At 33.9% G+C, this 20,567-nt stretch overlaps 1 protein-coding gene across 2 annotated transcripts; it reads left to right on the top strand.

The window, feature by feature from the left end:
* Positions 1–348: 348 nt before the first annotated feature.
* On the top strand, positions 349–18,609 carry LOC135135933 (uncharacterized). Of its 2 annotated transcripts, XM_064065052.1 has the most exons (7): positions 349–428; positions 2,313–2,508; positions 3,159–13,640; positions 13,693–13,914; positions 16,858–17,189; positions 17,253–17,439; positions 17,494–18,609. In XM_064065052.1, exons 2-3 carry the CDS (start codon positions 2,335–2,337, stop codon positions 11,067–11,069), a joined length of 8,085 nt encoding a protein of 2,694 aa, XP_063921122.1. In that variant the 5' UTR covers positions 349–428; positions 2,313–2,334; the 3' UTR covers positions 11,070–13,640; positions 13,693–13,914; positions 16,858–17,189; positions 17,253–17,439; positions 17,494–18,609. The 2 variants fall into 2 exon arrangements, with proteins under 2 accessions (XP_063921122.1, XP_063921123.1); XM_064065053.1 differs by lacking the exons at positions 16,858–17,189; positions 17,253–17,439; positions 17,494–18,609 and adding an exon at positions 14,476–14,764 and having other exon boundaries at positions 13,693–14,424.
* The last annotated feature ends 1,958 nt before the right edge of the window (positions 18,610–20,567 follow it).

Below are 20,567 nucleotides of genomic sequence, written 5' to 3'. Positions count from 1 at the left end.
AATCGCTGACAGACCATATAGTGACGAAAACAGGAGACTGAGAGGTTCCTATTCCACAAATTTTGAAATGTTGGACAAACATGAAATTGATAATTCGCCAGAGTGAACCCATAATATAATTTTTCCTTTGTTTATGCTCGAGAAGTACGATTTATTCTTTGATCTCTAAAGTTATTAGAACCTCTGTAGGTTCTGTCCTATATCGAATCGCTGCGACACCAATTGTAAATACCTTAAGTAGATATACAACCTCCTTCCACGAATTTATAACTTACTTATCTTTGCAGATGGAGTCGGATTAGATAAATATTTCGTCAATAAATACCTCAAAATTTATAGCTTTTTATATTTGTCTGTTGTTTGTGTAGAAAGAATAGATCAAAGATTGTTGTGATCATCACCTCGTAGACATTCAATTCTGTCATAATGTAAGTATTGGTTATTTAAAAATATATTTTAGTTATTATAAGGCAGAAACACATTTTGGTCCTCTTTGAATCGCGTGATGATTGAGCTATTTGTATGCTCAGTGTACATATTATTGTTTATAATCTTTGCAACTTATAACTTTGATTAAAGGTTAATTTTTCCCTTGTAATTCTGATAATACAAAATAGGTTTTTCAGACTTTGTAGACTCGCAAAGAACTGTCAATTTTTTTGTACGCACGTTTCCATAATATGCTGTATATCCTCGACTTTTCATTTTACTTTACTTTATGTTTCGGATTTCTGAGAAGACTTTGCAGATTTTGTCCGGATATACGAACAAGCTTAACACCGAGTCCTCTGTAAATCTTTTCTAGTCCTTTTGTTACTGAAGGAGCAAAAATGGTTGTGCCAAAAAACGTCTTATCTGGGTTTTCTCTTTGAAAACTAGTTGATTGAACAACCGATTTCTTAATTTAAACTTATTAAATAATTTATCAACTAGCCCCATTCCAAAACTGCTACCTACATCTGACTACATTTTTAATGATTTTGAACTCTTTGTTGAACCTTTCCTTATTCAAACGAAAGGTAAGGTACCTAAGGAGTTAGTTGATCAAACAATTGAGACTTGCCTTCGTCTGTTGAGGGCAGTAATGGGAGTCAGCAGTGATGTAGCGAAATGTATTGGTATCTTTCCTATACATATCAAACTCTAAAAAATAAGTCTCGCGTTTCCGTTTGTTTGTCGTCCGTCGACTATCTGTGTCGATTTTTATTAAATACGTGATCTCCGAAACAAACTACCGGACCGATTGCTGTCAAATTTTGTATGTGTATTCTGCATATCGTGTAGACGCTAACATGCTAACCAAAATTTGTCTAATCTTCCCTACCGACAATTAAATGCCGTAACGCATTTTTTTTTATTCAGAGTGGGATTTAAAGGTTATACAATAACATAGTCTTGTACTTGTGGTTTTTGCATCCGTCTTTATTTTTTACCCTAAGAATCCAAATTTTTGGAAAAAAATAGAAATTTTAATACCACAGTTTATGTCAACATAACCGGCTGGTCATGTACAGTTACTGCTATTACCTATATTTTTTTCAATGTATAGAAATTATCACAAATAACATTTTCGGCAAAATCAAATTTTATTATTTTTCAAAGAAGCGGGATTTATTATTGTATGTAGCATACTTACTTCAGGAGCGAGGAAAGTTCTGACGAAATTACCTTCAACCATTCTTTTCTATCACTTCAAACACACTCTATTCAATTTATTCGAAATTTTTAGGATAGAGAAAAAGTGTTATAGTTTATTTTTTAAGAGCGGAAAAAATAATGCAACCCAAAAAACACATTCCATAGTTGATGCGCCTATTTTACATTTTTTTCTTTAAACTTTACCTACATCAAAGTGTCTTGTTAAATTTTGACGAGCACGAGCATTATGCAGTCAATCTTAACACTTAATAGTCTGGCACATTATTTTATAACCTAAAATTTTTCATCATTACTTGTTTTAATATGTAATTTACGATTACACATTTTGTTTTTTTAAATAAATACTATCAAAGTTATCTTTAGTTTGTGTATGTTAAGTTGCTTAATTTTTTCCGCTCCTCTAAAAAACGAACTGTAGGGTTATATTATATTTTTAAAAATTAACGTGTGTCCATACAAAGATTACTAAATAAATCACTATTCAAAAATATGCTTTGGCATGGATCAGTTTCTTAGAGACTTTAGTTTTGTCTAAATAACATTAGAAACATTCAGTTTCTCCAGGGAATACTGGATATTTTCACATCATATTTTAAAGAATTACATTTACTTTTGTAATATCTCAAGTCATTTTTAGCACTTTCTCTTTCTAGCTCTCTCTCTCTTTCTCTCACCATGAACTCAGGGTCAGAGTATGATAGTCAGGGAGAAGACGAGAGACTAAAACAACTAGAAGAAGAGATCAGACGAATAAAAGAAAAGAAAACCAAAAGAAACTCTTCAAAAAAACAAGGCGCAAAAACCTCGATCACTCAGCAACCTAGAACAATCTGTTCCTCTTCAGAAAAGGTAAATCCAGTTATTCTATACTTTGTGTGATAAATCTAAAGTTTTGGAGTTAATTATAGGAATAATTAATAAATGAAAAAATAAACTTTGTTTTTCTGCACTAGCCATTTTTTGAAAAAATGGTAGTAATGTAGATATCGTGTGATCAATACTGATTGTAAACAGGTCAGCTTTGGATGTGTAAACGTATGTCCTTACCTTAAACGCTATGGATAATTGTCTTTGCATTGGTCATTACATTTGATATATCAATCTACCAATCTATCAAAGATACGCGGATTAAAATTCAATTAAGTGCTACTCGATTACAATTATTAGTGATCACCCCTTATAACATTAAATCAGAAAGGTGTCCCAGATAAAATTCCGCGGCTTAATATTTTGAGAACGCATAGAAATATCGAAATTCTGTAAACGTCATTGTTTTTAGTTGATATATTGACTACGTTTTAGAACAAACTGTCTATAAGTTTTTTGTGTAAAATATTATTAACATGTTGAAAGATATTTAGAAGTATTAAATATTTAATTTCAAAAAAACTAATTTTGTAATTGAAATCAGGTCCGGTAAAAGGAATCTAATATAAATTAGCACCGCGTTGAACTGCAACATGTTTTTAGAGAAAGTCAACTATTTTAATATTTTTCAGTGCCAAAAGGACCGATTTCGCACATACAAAAAACTACCAGGAACAGTAGATCATGGCAAAGAATATGAACAAATGATGTGTGCATTCTATGCTTTAAAATTAATTGTGCGAGATGATGTGGAAGATTTTGAAATGACTACGAACAACAAAGAACATGGAGTTTTTGACGACATCGGACTGACAGTTACATTCAAGAACACGAAAAAACGCACTTATCTCATTCAACTCAAACACAAAGAAGGAGGAAAGTCCATCACAACGAACAATCTACTTAATCCAAAACATGACTTCGGCGTTCAAAAATATTTTAATTCTCTATCATCTCTTAATATCATGGACGATGTTGTTTGCATCGTCTACACAAATTCTTCTACATATATTAAGGAAAGTACCGAAATAGCGCCAAATATTAAGCTAGAAGTATGCAATAATATTGAGTATGAAGATTTGCTCCTTAACGTTGAACAAAGAAATTCGTTAAGTATTTTTCAAATTCTACAAAGGCTAGAAGATAAAACTCAGATGTTTTATTTTTTTACAGAACAAAATAACATAAATAATACTAAGATGGTAGTAGAAAAAATGTTGCACGAGATGTTACAATGTAACATTTACGATTCTTTTATGCATTTTATGAGCGAATGGTGGTCGAAGAGCTTTGTTTTGAGTAAAGATGACGTCATTGCGAAATTAACTGAATTAACTGTCTCACCTTACATGAAAAATTTAAGTAACGGCAAACAAAATACAAAAACAGAAAACCTGAGGAAAGCAATAATGAATTACTCATTGACGATTGTGGAAAGTAGTGAAGAAAGTGTTATCGAAAATATATGGCCGGATCCAAACATGCCAGAGGAAGAATTTATGAAAACCAAAGAAAAATTTGGAATAAAGATAAGGGAACAAGATAAGATTGCATGGTTTTTAGATAAAGTTCCTTTGATTGTAAAAGTAGACGATTCGAATAAAACAACAGTCGAATGTGTAATGAAAATAATGAATAAAAGTGTTGAAAAGAAACAAATTATCTTGGTGGGAAACGTTATGAAAGGTGAGTTCGATGAGATGGAAGTTTTCGAAGATTTATCTGACCTGGGGAACAAGGCCGGCAACGAAGCATATTATTGCGACATTTTGCGGAATTTCCAAATTTCTTTACAAGGAAGAGAACCAGTTTGTTTGGAAAAATTTATTAACATTGACAGGGAAATTGCTAAGCATATTGGGGTTGGTGAACTATTGAAGATGTCTCAAGCACACTACATAATAGGAAATGAAAGAGAAGAGTTACCCGAATTACACATACCAAGATATGTATCTACCACTTTCGTAAAGACAGAGAAAATTTTTACCATTTATGAATCACAGAAAAATCAAGCAGTGGTAATAATTAATTGCGACTCAACATTTAAAGATCTAACATTAACACATAAAAAACATAATTTTGTTGAAAGTTCTGTTTACTTTAGCCCAGAATATGTTGTCAAAGACAACGTAATTATACTTTCCACAGAAAGCAAATTAACACATGCTGAATTTCTTCAGGTTTGTGAAAAATCCAAAAAATCAAACGCATATCTATTCCAAGTATTTGATAAAGAATCTTGTGCCTTACTTTTAATAAAAGGAAACGAACTACCGCCTGATATTATACACGAGTCCAAAAATATACCAGAAGCGGATGTTTTACGTTATCTCAATAACCCACTTAACGCTGTTTGTGCTCCACCCGGAATGGGCAAATCGACATTAATCAAAGTTCTTTATAACAATTGCCCTTCACATTATTGGGCAACTTACGTTGATCTGATAAATTGTAATTCATTTTTGAAAAAAAAGCCAGATTCAACAGCAATGTGGAATTATTTTTTAAGAAATACAGAAGGAAAAGAAAAAATTGTAGAAGGACAAATTAAGAATACTTTGCTTAGAAATAAAAAGTTGTATTTATTTCTCGACGGATTAGACGAAATGGAAAGTAGTTGCATCGACTCTGTTTTAAATTTTGCTAAAAAATCAAATGGTATCAACGTATGGATTTCGTCAAGAGAAAATTTACGTCAAAGAGTCTCAGACACATTAAATACGGTGTTAGTAGAGATACAACAATTAAGTAAAGAACAGCAAGAAGAGTACATGCGTAAAAGATTGAAAGAAAAATACGGAGAAGATAAAGTAGTAAAAATCTTAAAAGCAGTATTTGCTAGCGTGGACCTTAACAATAGCCAACGTCTTTTAGGAATCCCGTTGCAGTTACACATAATCGCAGAAATGTTTCTCAACAACGACGACGCTTACAAGAAAATCGAAGATCAAGATATTTTTGTTTTAACACAAATGTATAAGTTGTTTTTCGAGGGAAAAGTAAGGTCTAATTATGAAAAAATCGCGGGCAGGGAGAAAACACATATGTTTGGCAACATAAACGCATCGTTGCAACAATACGAAGTTATTGCTTTAAAAACATGTCTAGAGACTGAAGACTTTAAGAAACTAAATGTGAACTTAGAGGAACTAAAAGATGTTATAAGCTGTTTTAAGGAGAAGCTTGACGTGAATGGAATCATCAAGAAAATAAACGAAAGTGGTGAGGCTGTGTTTGAGCATCAAACTTATGCGGAATACTTTGCGTGTGCCTGGCTGAAAAAAAACAAAGAAAAAGCGGCTTTGTTGAAAGACGTAATATTTGATCGTAGATACGAAAATTTACGGCTCATGTTTGACGTAATGTTGGCAGAAAACAATCCTTTGCATTTATCTATCGTTTATAAAAATTTAGAACAATTCGACAAATACAAACATGAAATAAACAGGGCAGATCAAGGCGGTCGAAGACCATGGGAGCTCATATGTTCGTATGGAATGAAATATCCTCTTTCTCACATTCTAATTTCCGACAACTATGTAAACCTTGGTCGAGAATATGATTGGTTTGTGCATATGGCAAAAATTCTCGTACCAGAACAGAACGACGTAATTAAGGTTAGCGACAACAGTGTTATTTTCAATTTCACTTGGTTAAATTACTGCCTTGAAGCACAGTGTCTGTATCCAATCGAACTAATTTTAGAAAGAAAACTGTTGATGTTTAGCGACATCCAAGAAGAAGTTTTTAAATATTATAAGGAAGACACTTTAGCATATTACGCAGCACAGATGGGTTACCCTAACATACTTTCTGGAGTTATTGAAAAAAATCCAAGTCTCGTCAGAATAAAACTAAATAAAAACCAAATATCTGGCAATCTCTTGGCAACAGCAGTTATTGGCCCCAAAGATAAAGTTAACACACCCAATAACAATTTCCAGTTCCTAGACGCCTTCGAAAGAACAGTTTATTTACTTTTAAAAAAGGGTTTTGATATAAATGCACAAGTTAAAGATAAAATGACAGCGTTACATTTGGCGTCTCAAAAAGGTGATTGCGCAATTACAAAGATATTGTTAAATTCGGGTGCTTCGATTAACATTGCTGACGAGGACAAAAGGAATGCGTTGCATTATGCTTCAGAATCATGGAAAGGCAATCGAGATGTAATAAAATTATTGATTGAGAAAGGCATTGACGTAAATGTACAAGATGGAAATGGAAAAACCGCTTTACAACTGGCGTGTAAAAACGGTGTTTATGAAAATGCAGAAATGTTGTTAAGTTCCGGTGCTTCGCTTAACATTGTGGACAAGGACAAAATGAACGCGTTGCATTATGCGTTGGAATCATGGTACTACAATCGAGATATAATAAAATTATTGATTGAGAAAATCATTGACTTAAATGTACAAGATGGAAATGGAAGAACCGCTTTACAACTGGCGTGTAAAAACGGTGATTACGAAATTGCAAAAAAATTGTTAAGTTCCGGTGCTTCGATTAACATTGTGGACAAGGACAGAATGAACGCGTTGCATTATGCATCGCAATCGTGGAAAGACAATCGAGATGTAATAAAATTATTGATTGAGAAAGGCATTGACGTAAATGTACAAAATGGAAATGGAAAAACCGCTTTACTTTTTGCATGTCGATACGGTGTTTATGAAAATGCAGAAGTGTTGTTAAATTCAGGCGCTTCGATTAACATGGTGGACAAGGACAAAATGAACGCATTGCATTATGCGTTGAGATCACGGAAACACAATCCAAATGTAGTAAAATTATTGATTGAGAAAGGCATTGACGTAAATGTACAAGATGGAAATGGAAAGACCGCTTTACTACTAGCGGGTGAAAACGGTGTTTATGAAACTGCAGAAATGTTGTTGAATTCCGGTGCTTCGCTTAACATTGTGGACAACGACAAAATGAACGCGTTGCATTATGCATCGCAATCGTGGAAAGACAATCGAGATGTAATAAAATTAATGATTGAGAAAGGCATTGACGTAAATGTACAAGATGGAAATGGAAAAACCGCTTTACAACTGGCGTGTAAAAACGGTGATTACGGAATTGCAAAAAAATTGTTAAATTCCGGTGCTTCGATTAACAATGTGGACAAGGACAAAATGAATGCGTTGCATTATGCATCGGAATCGTCGAAAGACAATCGAGATGTAATAAAATTATTGATTGAGAAAGGCATTGACGTAAATGTACAAAATGGAAATGGAAAAACCGCTTTACTTTTTGCATGTCGATACGGTGTTTATGAAAATGCAGAAGTGTTGTTAAATTCAGGCGCTTCGATTAACATGGTGGACAAGGACAAAATGAACGCGTTGAATTATGCATCGCAATCGTGGAAAGACAATCGAGATGTAATAAAATTAATGATTGAGAAAGGCATTGACGTAAATGTACAAGATGGAAATGGAAAAACCGCTTTACAACTTGCATGTCTAAATGGTGATTACGAAATTGCAAAAAAATTGTTAAGTTCCGGTGCTTCGATTAACATTGTCGACAAGGACAAAATGAACGCGTTGCATTATGCGTCGGAATCATGGAAAGACAATCGAGATGTAATAAAATTATTGATTGAGAAAGGGATTGACGTAAATGTACAAGATGAAAATGGAAAAACCGCTTTACAACGGGCGTGTAAAAGCGGTGTTAATGAAAATACAGAAATGTTGTTACATTTCGGCGCTTCGATTAACATTGTGGACAAGGACGAAAGGAACGCGTTGCATTATGCGTCGGAATCATGGAAAGACAATCGAGATGTAATAAAATTATTGATTGAGAAAGGGATTGACGTAAATGTACAAGATGGAAATGGAAAAACCGCTTTACAACTGGCGTGTAAAAAAGGTCATTACGAAACTGCAAAAAGATTGTTAAGTTCCGGTGCTTCGATTAACATTGTGGACAAGGACAAAATGAACGCGTTATATTATGCGTCGGACTCATCGAAAGACAATCGAGATGTAATGAAATTATTGATTGAGAAAGGCATCGACTTAAATGCGCAAAATAGAAACGGAACGACCGCTTTACAATTAGCATGTTTACGGAGTGTTTATGAAAATACAGAAATGTTGTTACATTTCGGCGCTTCAATTAACATTGCGGACAAGTACAAAATGAACGCGTTGCATTATGCGTCGAACTCATCGACAGACAATCGAGATGTAATGAAATTATTGATTGAGAAAGGCATCGACTTAAATGCGCAAAATAGAAACGGAACGACCGCTTTACAATTAGCATGTTTACGGGGTGTTTATGAAAATGCAGAAATGTTGTTAAATTCCGGAGCTTCGATTAACATTGTGAACAAGGACAAAATGAACGCGTTGCATTATGCGTCGGACTCATCGAAAGACAATCGAGATGTAATGAAATTATTGATTGAGAAAGGGATTGACGTAAATGTACAAGATGAAAATGGAAAAACCGCTTTACAACGGGCGTGTAAAAGCGGTGTTTATGAAAATACAGAAATGTTGTTACATTTCGGCGCTTCGATTAACATTGTGGACAAGGACGAAAGGAACGCGTTGCATTATGCATCGGAATCATGGAAAGACAATCGAGATGTAATAAAATTATTGATTGAGAAAGGGATTGACGTAAATGTACAAGATGGAAATGGAAAAACCGCTTCACAACTGGCGTGTAAAAAAGGTCATTACGAAATTGCAAAAAGATTGTTAAGTTCCGGTGCTTCGATTAACATTGTGGACAAGGACAAAATGAACGCGTTGTATTATGCGTCGGACTCATCGAAAGACAATCGAGATGTAATGAAATTATTGATTGAGAAAGGCATCGACTTAAATGCGCAAAATAGAAACGGAACGACCGCTTTACAATTAGCATGTCTACGGGGTGTTTATGAAAATGCAGAAATGTTGTTAAATTCCGGAGCTTCGATTAACATTGTGAACAAGGACGAAAGGAACGCGTTGCATTATGCGTCGGAATCATGGAAAGACAATCGAGATGTAATGAAATTATTGATTGAGAAAGGCACTGGCGTAAATGTACAAGATGGAAATGGAAAAACCGCTTTACAACTTGCATGTCTAAAAGGTGTTTATGAAAATGCAAAAATGTTGTTAAATTCCGGTGCTTCGATTAATATTGCGGACAAGGAAGAAAACAACGCGTTGCATTATGCATCAAGAACATTGGGAATTAATCGAGAAGTAATAAAATTATTGATTGAAAAAGGCATCGACTTAAATGCGCAAAATGGAAACGGAACGGCCGCTTTACAATTAGCATGTTCACGGGGTGTTTATGAAAATGTAGAAATGTTGTTAGATTTCGGCGCTTCGATTATCATTGCGGACAAGAAGAACATGAACGCTTTGAAATACGCATCATATTTCGATAAAGATAACCAAGATATAATAGAATTATTGATTAGAAAAGGCATCGAGGTAAATGCACAATGTAAAAATGGAAATACCGCTTTACATGCTGCATGTCAACAGGGTGTTTATAAAAATGCAGAAACGTTGCTAGATTCCGGAGCTTGGATTAACATTATGGACAATCAGAAAGATAACGAGTTGCATAATGCATTGGACTCACGCAAAAACAATCGAGATATAATAGCATTACTGATTGAGAAAGGCGTCGACGTAAATTCACAAAATGAAAATGGCACGACCCCTTTACAACGTGCATGTCGAAATGGTGATTATCAAAATGCAAAATTATTGTTAGAAGTCGGAGCTACTATTAATACTACGGACAACGGCAACAGGAACGCATTGCACTATGCTTCAGAATCCTTGAAAGTCAATCGAGACACAATAAAACTGTTGATTGAAGAAGGTTTTCACGTAGACGCACAAAGTCAAAATGGAACGACCGCTTTACAACTGGCTTGCCTAAAGGGAATTTATGAAAATGTTGTTATATTGTTAGATTTCGGGGCTTCGATTAACATTATTAACAAAATGGGGAATAACGCGTTGCACTGTGCTGCAGATTCGCACAACGACAATCAGGATATACTAAATTTATTGATTAAGAATGGCATTAACGTAAATCTACGAAATCAAAATGGTGCTACTGCCTTACATCTTGCATGTCGAAAAGGTGTTTATGAAAATGTAAAATTATTGTTAGATTTCGGAGCTTTGATTAACACTACGGATAAAGACGACAAAAACACCTTGCATTATGCATCAGAATCACAGAAAGACAACCGAAAATTAATAAAATTATTGACTGAGCATGGCATCGACATAGATTCACAAAATCATTATGGAGCGACCGCTTTACAACTTGCATGTCGACAGGGTGTTTATGAAAATGTAAAAACGTTGTTAGATTCTGGTGCTTTAATGAAAATTCTGGATCAAAACAACAAAAACGCTTTGCATTATGCCTTATGTTCGAGAAGAGATACTAGAATGATAATAAAATTACTTATAGACAACGGCATCGACATGCATGTTCAAAATAAAATCAAAACCAAGATTTTTAATACAATAGCACGGAATTAAAGTTATTATCTCTGATTAATGTGAAGGCGTCGTTTTTAGGTAAGAAACAACTGTACGTTTAGATAATTAGCAATGTGTTTATTGAAGAAACATTTACTTTTGTATTAAGTTCTTTCTCTTCATTTGTTTGATGCGCGGATCTATTCTAATCTTTTATATTTTCTTGAAACTTATTTCACACAAAAATGTTTCTCATTCTCTGGTAGAATTTTTTCCTAACATTCATTGTTACTTCTAGACTTCTACTTATAAACATACCTAAGTAATCCTAGCTGATGTATTCATGCATTAAATTACTTTTCCAAATATTAATTGCAATATGTAAATAACTAAGTGGGAAAGTGGGGAAAGTTTGATACATTCGACCGGGAGGTTTAATACATTCATATTTTTGTGTTCCTTCGACTTCGAATACAAAGAGTTGCAATAGATGCAAGCAGCGTCATTCTTAGTCTTCACTTGGTTATGTTTCTTCATTCTGCTTGATGGAAAACTGTTTGTTTCGAAATACGATTGGACGTCCGGTATTCGGTGATATGATATAATATTTTTTGCATTTTACGTTTCTGATGCTAGTGCCCTTTTAATTTTTCAACTTTTTTACACACGCTCTTTGGAACTTTTCTTTTGTGCTGTAATCCACTGCTAGTGCCCTAGGAGTGTCTGTTAAAATTCTCGTTTTTTTCTGATTTTCGACCTCCCTTTTTTTTGTTCAGTTTCAGTCGTATTTCCTCCGGAGTTATTAATACCTTTTTTATTTGTGAATCTCCAGATTTATCAAGTTCAGAACATGAGGAAAAATGAAAGCTACCAGGCTCTACATCGTTCCCTGTTTCACTTCTGATCCGGTAACATCATTTTCGTCAAAAGCATGTTTATTATACGGATATATTCCAGTCGTTAAAAAACCACTAGTGATGTTTCTAGGAATGAATGCTCGACTGAATATCCGCCCAAAAAGTTCTGGAATATTGTTTTGATAATATTGTTCGACCAGGATTTTGTTATACAAGTTTATCGCCATTGTAAAGAGATTCTGACCCAAAATCGTCACGCTCTAACACCGTGAGCAGAGTTTGAAAAAAATAATTGGACACTGTGAGAATTAAAAACAATAGATTTGAATAGACTTGTAGCCTCCAGAATTTATAAAGACAACTTATGATTACGGAACATAAAACCCCGAAATCAATCTTTAAATCCAGCTTACTCGAGATTAAATTTTCCATTGAATGTAGCTAACTCCAAGCCCCAGAAATTGATAGAAAGCCGCGTAATTTAAAAGTGTAGAAAACCTCCCTGCGTGTCAATTCTCCCCAGTCTCCCCTACTCTGAACATCCGTGTGTTAATATGTTGGTATAGTTACTTTTCGGGACAAATACGATGCAGAAGTTATTACCACAATTTTCTCTCTTTCTTTGACTTCGTAATCAAATCAAAAGTTTGCGAATATATGGGTACACTTGTTGAATATACCTTCATCATCAGCCTTTACTCCTATGGAGGACAGTAGTAATTTTAGCTACTGTTGATGGCTACATTTAAGTTATAAGCTTGTTAGTTAATTTGGCGACTCTAATATTATTAATCATATTGATTTTTTCTTTCATCTGATCTTCAAAAATAGTAACATTTTCTTGTCTATATATTCTCCAGTCGTTTATGTGCTAAGTTTTAGTCGTTGCTATTTAGATATCTTCTGTACAGCTAGATCTGGTGGTTGGGTTTTTGACGTCAAGACTTTGTATAGTAACGCTAGTTCTCCATTTCTCACCACAGTGGTAAAACTTTGTGCAATATTCTTAGAAAAACCTAAACCTCTTTATATGAATGATCGAAAAAAATTCTCCCATCTTACTCATTAAAAAAAAAAAAACCTAAAACCATCATTGAAAAAATAGACTTGTCAATCATGTCATGACCCTACTAAACATCAAGTGTAGCTTGTTACTAGGAAGTTATCAGTCTTTAATAGTATGACGTCTAATTACTCTATCTTAATTTTTCCAATTTTCACATTCCAGTTGTGTTTACCAAAGTAATTAGCACGGATATATAAAAACATTTTTATTTCCGTAAAAACTTTTCACAAGAATGTCTACAGCCACATCACCGGCAGTGACAGCTTAGACGTTAATTTGTTCGTCAAGAATAGGTCGTTGTAGAATGAATCTATTCTCTAATTCCCCATCATCTGACTGGTTGGCAAACGGGTCTAAAATTTTAGTTCTCTATCTTAATTTATTTCATTTCACTTACTTAGATTTATATAATAATAAGTTACATTTTTGTACTAAATTTTGTACTTAATAGTGATTTTTCCAACTTTTGAAATACCTCAAAGTTACATCAGAATTGAAACTACTAAGTAATAGATAATTTTCTAAGAGTTAACGTTGGTAATTTTGAGGTTACTTCATGTTTAATTAATAAGCAACTGTCTGTGTAAATACAACCTTCTGCTATATAAAATGGGTTAAATTTTGTAAATCAGGTCTTCTTATTCCTAATCTGAATTTCATGGGCTTTTAGTATTGTGAACATTCCAAGGGAAACCCTCATTACTTAAGGTAAGTTCACCATTTTTATCCACAGTGTCAATACTTTCTACAATGTCCTTAGGAAAGCGTTTTCAGCTTCAATGACCAAATAGGCGCAAAGAATCTCCTCAACTCTATCCAAGAAATATGCTTCACGCCAGCTTCAAGCATCTGGGTGGTTTTTCTGAAGGTGATTTCATGTTTCCACCGCTTTGTTTGAATATAACGACACTTTAATCCCTTTTGTTATTCCACTGGAGATTATTTGTGTGTCCTGGCTGAAAAGTTTTTCTTACACACAAAAGTGAGTATAACGTCTAACAAACTTCTCACTTTTGACGTGACAACGTCTTATAAATCGATGGAGCCGGCTGCACGCACGAAAAAGCATGACTCATGCGGCGTTACCTCGCTCTGAGGCGTCCCATGTAAGGCTTGAAGTGCAAGCGAGAACGCGGAACGAGCGACAAAGAGGCACAATCGGCCTTCGCGTTCGGCAGCGTTCGCCATCCGTCTCTCTCCTACTTGAGTGAGCGATGCGTCTGCGTGGACAGCTGCTATACGGGGGTGAAGGTTGTATTGCCGAATAGGCAACATGAATGACATTTAGCTTGTGGACACCGGCATCGCATTTTGAGGGGCAAGGGGTGGCTAGTAGCACACTGCGCAGATGCAGCCTGTGGCTGTGGGCTCCAGATTTTTCCCGGTCTTTTACTGACATATGTCAATGTTGTGCGATGCAGTGTGATGTTTTGGAATAAAAGATGTTTCACGGCTTTAATTCTCGCAAGTGACCGTGGAATTTATGTGAAAGGTAATAAAAATATAATTATGTGCTGATTGTTTGATAACAACCATGTTTCAGGACTGAGGCTTGCGCTTGAAGCAGGGGCAACATCATTGCAAAACATCACTTCGTACTTCGAAGTATTTGGAATGAACTCAATGTGAGTACCTTTTACTTTAAAATAACCTGGGGGAAATGGAAACCCTTGAATGGATCTGGTACTCCCATTTGACGTCTAGAAGTACTATGGTGGAAGGTTTGTGTTTTTGTTAATTTTTTGTTTATAACAGAATTGTTTTTTTATTTTATTGTTACTTTTTGAATTGTACATTAGTCTTTTAATGTTTAATATACTTCGTTTGTAAAATTTTATGAATTTTATTTCTTTCCATTAATAAAACAAATAAGTAGTGGTAGGCAATCCGTATGACACGATGCTGGGGTATGCAACTGGCAATACACGTAGCATGCATTTATTTGAATTTCCCACACTTTTACATCGCAACATGACCATGATACAATAATTCTCAAGATATGATACTCGTGAGACCAGTTCGCGCATGACGTCACTCAGAGAGTAGAACTATTGGAATTTCAACATAAAAGCACGAAGAATCGCTAATATTTTTAATTTTTACTGTTATAATTCTTTATGTATTTAAAAAAGTGTGTTGTATGTACAACCTCTATATTATAATATAATAATTATATTTATAACGCTGCATAAAATGACCGGAAAAATAAATTCGGTACCTATCTGTCTGAATTAAATTGTAAAAACGAATTTAAGGGAGTTTGATACGCATTTTTATCGTGTGCGACAAATTAAAATTTCGCGTTTAATATTATTTTTCGTGTACTCAATAGAAAAATGCGCCTTTAATTTGGAGATAATTATAAAAAGTGCTAGTTTTCTCGTTAGTAACACTTTTCCAACCATTCAACATAACTGATGTCCCGTCCGCTTTATTTGAATTTTTTGTTCTTCTCAATCATTCATCAAAGTATCTGTAACACCTTTCATACTTTTCCTACTATTTTACGGGCAATACATTCGCAATGGCTTCTGCAGATTATCTGAAAATGCCAAGATCTTCAGAATTATCCATTTTTTGCTTTTTTACGTTTTTATTTGATTATCATGAACATACTTGTTATTATGGTAATTGTTTACATTTAACGCAAACATAATTATCGTAAATTGAAATCTACTTTAGAAATTCTGTTTTAAACTTTGAAAAACTGAGTACACGAAAAAATAACATATTCAACACATAAGAAAAATGTGTTTTTTCTTTTTCGCTCCCTTCGATAATTAAACCTTCCATTAAAACGACCACTTTTTACTACTTGTAAAACAATCTATTACTAATAGAACAAAAAATGGTTTCGACACAATTGACAACAACAACATTTTACCACATAATCTGAACTTAAAAATAAGAATTTTTAATAACTACTAAAAATAAATGCAATGTACCTACTATTGAACCGTGTGTGTGCATCATTTTTAAAAGTGGCCATAGGGATCCTCATGTTAAATTTTATACCCCATATTGTTATTAAGTTTGATTGTTTTGCTTTTAGGAAGACATAACGAAGGCACAGTTCCAGACTTTATTTTTTTTTAACCTTTTTTAGGGAGATAATACAAAGTTCGTGTTGCAAATTTCGTTCAAAATCGTTTTCACTAAAATGCTGCGAACACACTCTTGCATTTTTTACTGTAAAAGAGTCCGAACGACAACAAGAAATAACCCATAATAATTGTCTTGTAACATTGTCCCTTGGAAACGAATAAAATTTTATGTCGTTCCGAAAATGTTTTGATTGATTATCGGTATTACACCCAAAAACGGCACAAGGCATCGTTGTAACTTTATAAAACCATTATAAAATAACGTGTACCCCCTAACTTTCTAAAAGGCACGTGGAATACAGAAAAACGTCCCAAAATACGCGCGAAATGCCTGTGTTTACTCTCTGAGTGACGTCACTCTCCCACTCCGTACCTGCGCAATATCATACCTGGTATTTATTGTATCATGCAACATGACCGTCGAGAAATGTCACTGCTGCTGCCAATGAAATACATGGAGCCTGCGCTTCTTCTATATTGACTGTTCTGTGTGCTATATTATAGTACATTGACATGTTTTGGTCGAGTATCAAGTGCAGTGAAAAGTGAATGTAGTGTTAATGTTTTCAAGACACATTAAACTAAAAAAATTGACATAATTGTATTTATGCGTATAAATAAATCTAACTTGATCAATTTCATTGTGATTTCTAATTACCTCCTTCTCTATATACATACAAATCTATTAAACAAATGAAATTAAAATTTTCTTTTGAAAAATGCTACCATTCCATCAGTATTTTCTTAAGACGTTGTCACGTTCAACTATCGTCAGTAAACCGACTTTACAGACAACCGATTTTTTTTAATTAACTTTTCAGAAACAGGTTTACTTAGCCCAACTGCCAAATCATAAAATTTAAGGACACAAATCGAAAGACTACTGATGTCTATGTGGGAAAAGCAACTTACACTACAAGAACGTGGAGTTTCCAGAAGAAGGTCGCATGTCTTCGGTCTTTCCACTGAAGATTTTTCACCAATTCCTGCATCCACATCACCAGCAGGAACTTCGTACACTATTAAAACGTTTTTGAAATTGTCTTCTCGTGTCCAACTGAACGTTGTAAAAAGGAAATTATTTAAAAATGTTGCAGTTATAAACAGGATAATTTGGTTTGACCTGGGTAAAAAATCTTTCTCATGTGTAAAGGTAAGAAATTTTACTTTAATCTGCAATATCTAAAAGACTTCATACTTGGAAATGAAATTTCAGAAAGTCTATTTAGCCCCAGTTGTCAAATCGTAACATTGAAATAAAACACAAAAATCAATTTACTCCACGCTTCATTTCTAACTTTTCAAACTACAAGATTCACCCTTTATCACATCAAATCTACAAACGGTTGTCTCAGTGCTGATTCAATAAAAATCAAAAACTAAACCGTAGTTCGAAATCAAGGGTAAGTTCGTTATTACATTATGTAATCGTGGATTCAGTGTATTTTATATTTTAGATTTTCAATCTTTGACCTCTTTTTGGAAGATATACCATAAAGTACGTCGGGATTCTTTCTGTGCATGCATAGAACCAAGTTTTCACAAAAATCAAAAACCTGTATTTTCTCAGTCGTTTTTCTCAGTCATGGCATGATTATTAGGAGATTCGATGGTCCGAATTTGAACCCACCCACCTCAATGGAACTCCTCATCGTACGTAGAGAGTGAAGAAAACAGACTGTAAGAAGTGGATCAGACATGATCCTCGAAAGGTCACTTATTCTTTAATTTGTCTTAGCAATCCATCATGGGTCAAGTTCTTAGTAACGACTGTCGAAACACATGTCGCCTTACTTTTCTAAAAAACCGTAAAAACAAATAATTTGTTAATTGTGTTTAATTGTTCCTTTTTTTGGATTAAATTATCAATCTATTAAAGGCAACGACCGGGATGGATGTGCACGAAGACAGAATATCGTTTTGATAATAATAAATAATAGTTTTGATTAGATTTGTTAATGCAATTTGCAAAAAAAAAGGTTGGAAATTCGGATGAATGACAACCTTAGATCTAAGTTACCACAGGTAGAATACAATTTCACAGGTAATGACGGTTTCCTTGGTATTTAGATCTACGGCTGGCTGTTCTAGTTGAAGTTTGTGAACCTATGGTTCAGCTCAAAGAGTTGATCGATAATTTTATTAGAATATTGTACATGATTGTAATATGTAATTGTATGCGATATGGGGAATCGTTGACATCGTTCGAGGAAGAACGAAGTACACGTGTTGTTCAAGTTCACGCGGATATTTGACAACACTGTTTTAGTCAAATCTACTTTGGTGAATCTTTAACAAGTCTTTGTTTATTACTGGTCAAGTAACAGAACTATAATGGTAGATTTGCCCTAAATTTTACAGTGATGGCTTCGTTCCTTCTCAGCGCACAAATTTTCTGTAATTGTTTTTTTTTTTTTTTTGCTTTACTAAATAATACGTTGTGTTGTTTCAGCTTATTTAAAAATTTTAATTTGTAGCCGTACTCGGTGAATTTTTGTTTAGTTTCTTGTTTTTTTGTTTTATTTAAAAATACAATGTGTTTAATAAAAAGTTAACCTGTTTTCAACCGAAAAGTCGACTTTTATTTTGTGGACTTTACGATCAACCATTTAAGGTGCAAAAAAAGAAGTTTATTTTAAATTATCCAAACCACAAATATACATGGTGTATCAAAAATCCTTATGTCTAGAGAGCGGAAAATATGTAGCAAAATTTTGAGAAATGTGATCATATGATATGCACCAAATTTATGGAAACATGCAGTAACTTTCTTAATATATGCAGAGATATGCAGTTGCATATGCTGCAAAAATAAAAAAAAGCTTAATAAACGAACTCAATTTATTTATAAATTACAAAAACAGGTTTCCCAAGCGTACGTTTTATTACAAAAAAATATATAAATCACACTGCAGTGTTTAATTACATCTCACTAACACATAAATCACGTTTTTAAAGATAATATTCTTATACTAAAAAATAAATATAAACAGAACAAATTAAACAATAGTAGTAATCCACTATTTAATTACTATTTTGGTAACAATTTATTACTTCCCGAGCGTAAGTAAAGGAAGTATTGTAATCGAGTCCGTCGGCCGACTTTCTACTTTTACGTTTTCTCGATCTTTCATGACCCCTAGAAGACGAAGAAATAGGTCTCCCATTTCCGTCTGTCTGTCCGTCTGTCCGTCTGTCCGTCTGTCCGTCCGTCTGTCCGTCCGTCTGTCCGTCCGTCTGTCCGTCCGTCTGTCCGTCCGTCTGTCCGTCCGTCTGTCCGTCCGTCTGTCCGTCCGTCTGTCCGTCCGTCTGTCCGTCTGTCCGTCTGCCCCCGGATTTTTATTAGACAGATAATCTCCGAAAGTACTCGACCGATTGTTGTGAAATTTTGTACTTATATTAAGAATATCATGTAGATGGTAAAGCGCTAACCAAAATTTGTCTAGTCATCCCCATCACTAATGCGATGACGTCACTTCAAAATTGTACATAGTAAATGGGTTTTCAATTGTATAAAATAACATAGTCCTACACATGTAGTTTACAACTCTGAATAGACTTTTCACCCGAAACGTCCAGATTTTTGGAAAAAAAATCAAAATTATAAAACAACATTTTGAAATTTAATTTTTAATCTGCTAACCAGAATGCTTTGAAATGTTGCAGATGTTTTAAGGCTATAAAGAGCATCATAAATCTTTAGTCAAAAATCATTTGCTTATCTCCTCCAAAAACTTGATGACGTCAGCTCAAAAGTTTGTGGAATAAATCATATCTAAAATGTACAAAATATGATGAGTCTGTACTTGCGATCTATCACTCCATTCATATTTTTTGGATTTGCATATACAGGGTGACTCAAAAAAATTAATGAATGCGTAAATATATTTTATTGATTTAATCAGGAACTACAAAACCGAATGCTCTGAAATCTTGCAGATGTTTTAAGGTCATAAAAAGCATAATAAATGTTTAGTCAAAATATATTTGCTTATCCCCTCCAAAAACTTGATGGCGTCAGCTCGAAAGTTTGCCGAATAAAACATATCTAAAATGTACAAAATATGATGAGCCTGTACTTGTCATTTATCACTCCATTCATATTTTTTTTGGATTTGCATATACAGAGTGACTCAAAAAAATTAATGAATGCGTAAATATATTTTATTGATTTAATCAGGAACTACAAAACGGAACGTTCTGACATCTTGCAGATGTTTTAAGGTTATAAAGAGCATAATAAATGTTTAGTCAAAATATATTTGCTTATCTCCTCCAAAAACTTGATGACGTCAGCTCGAAAATTTGCCGAATAAATCATATCTAAAATGTACAAAATATGATCAGTCTGTACTTGTGATCTATCACTCCATTCATATTTTTTGGATTTGCATATACAGGGTGATTCAAGAAAATAAATGAAAGCGTGAATTTATTTTATTGATTTAATCAGAAACTACAAAACCGAATGCTTTGAAATCTTGCAGATGTTTTAAGGTTATAAAGAGCATAATAAATTTTTAGTCAAAAT

Source organism: Zophobas morio, unplaced genomic scaffold (assembly GCF_036711695.1).
Source record: "Zophobas morio isolate AGI-343-1 ecotype UQ-CSIRO unplaced genomic scaffold, CSIRO_AGI_Zmor_V1 ptg000025l, whole genome shotgun sequence".
Classification (NCBI taxonomy): Eukaryota; Metazoa; Arthropoda; class Insecta; order Coleoptera; family Tenebrionidae; genus Zophobas; species Zophobas morio.
Note: the sequence above shows the minus strand (reverse complement) of the source record. Positions and strands in the feature narration are given on the sequence as shown.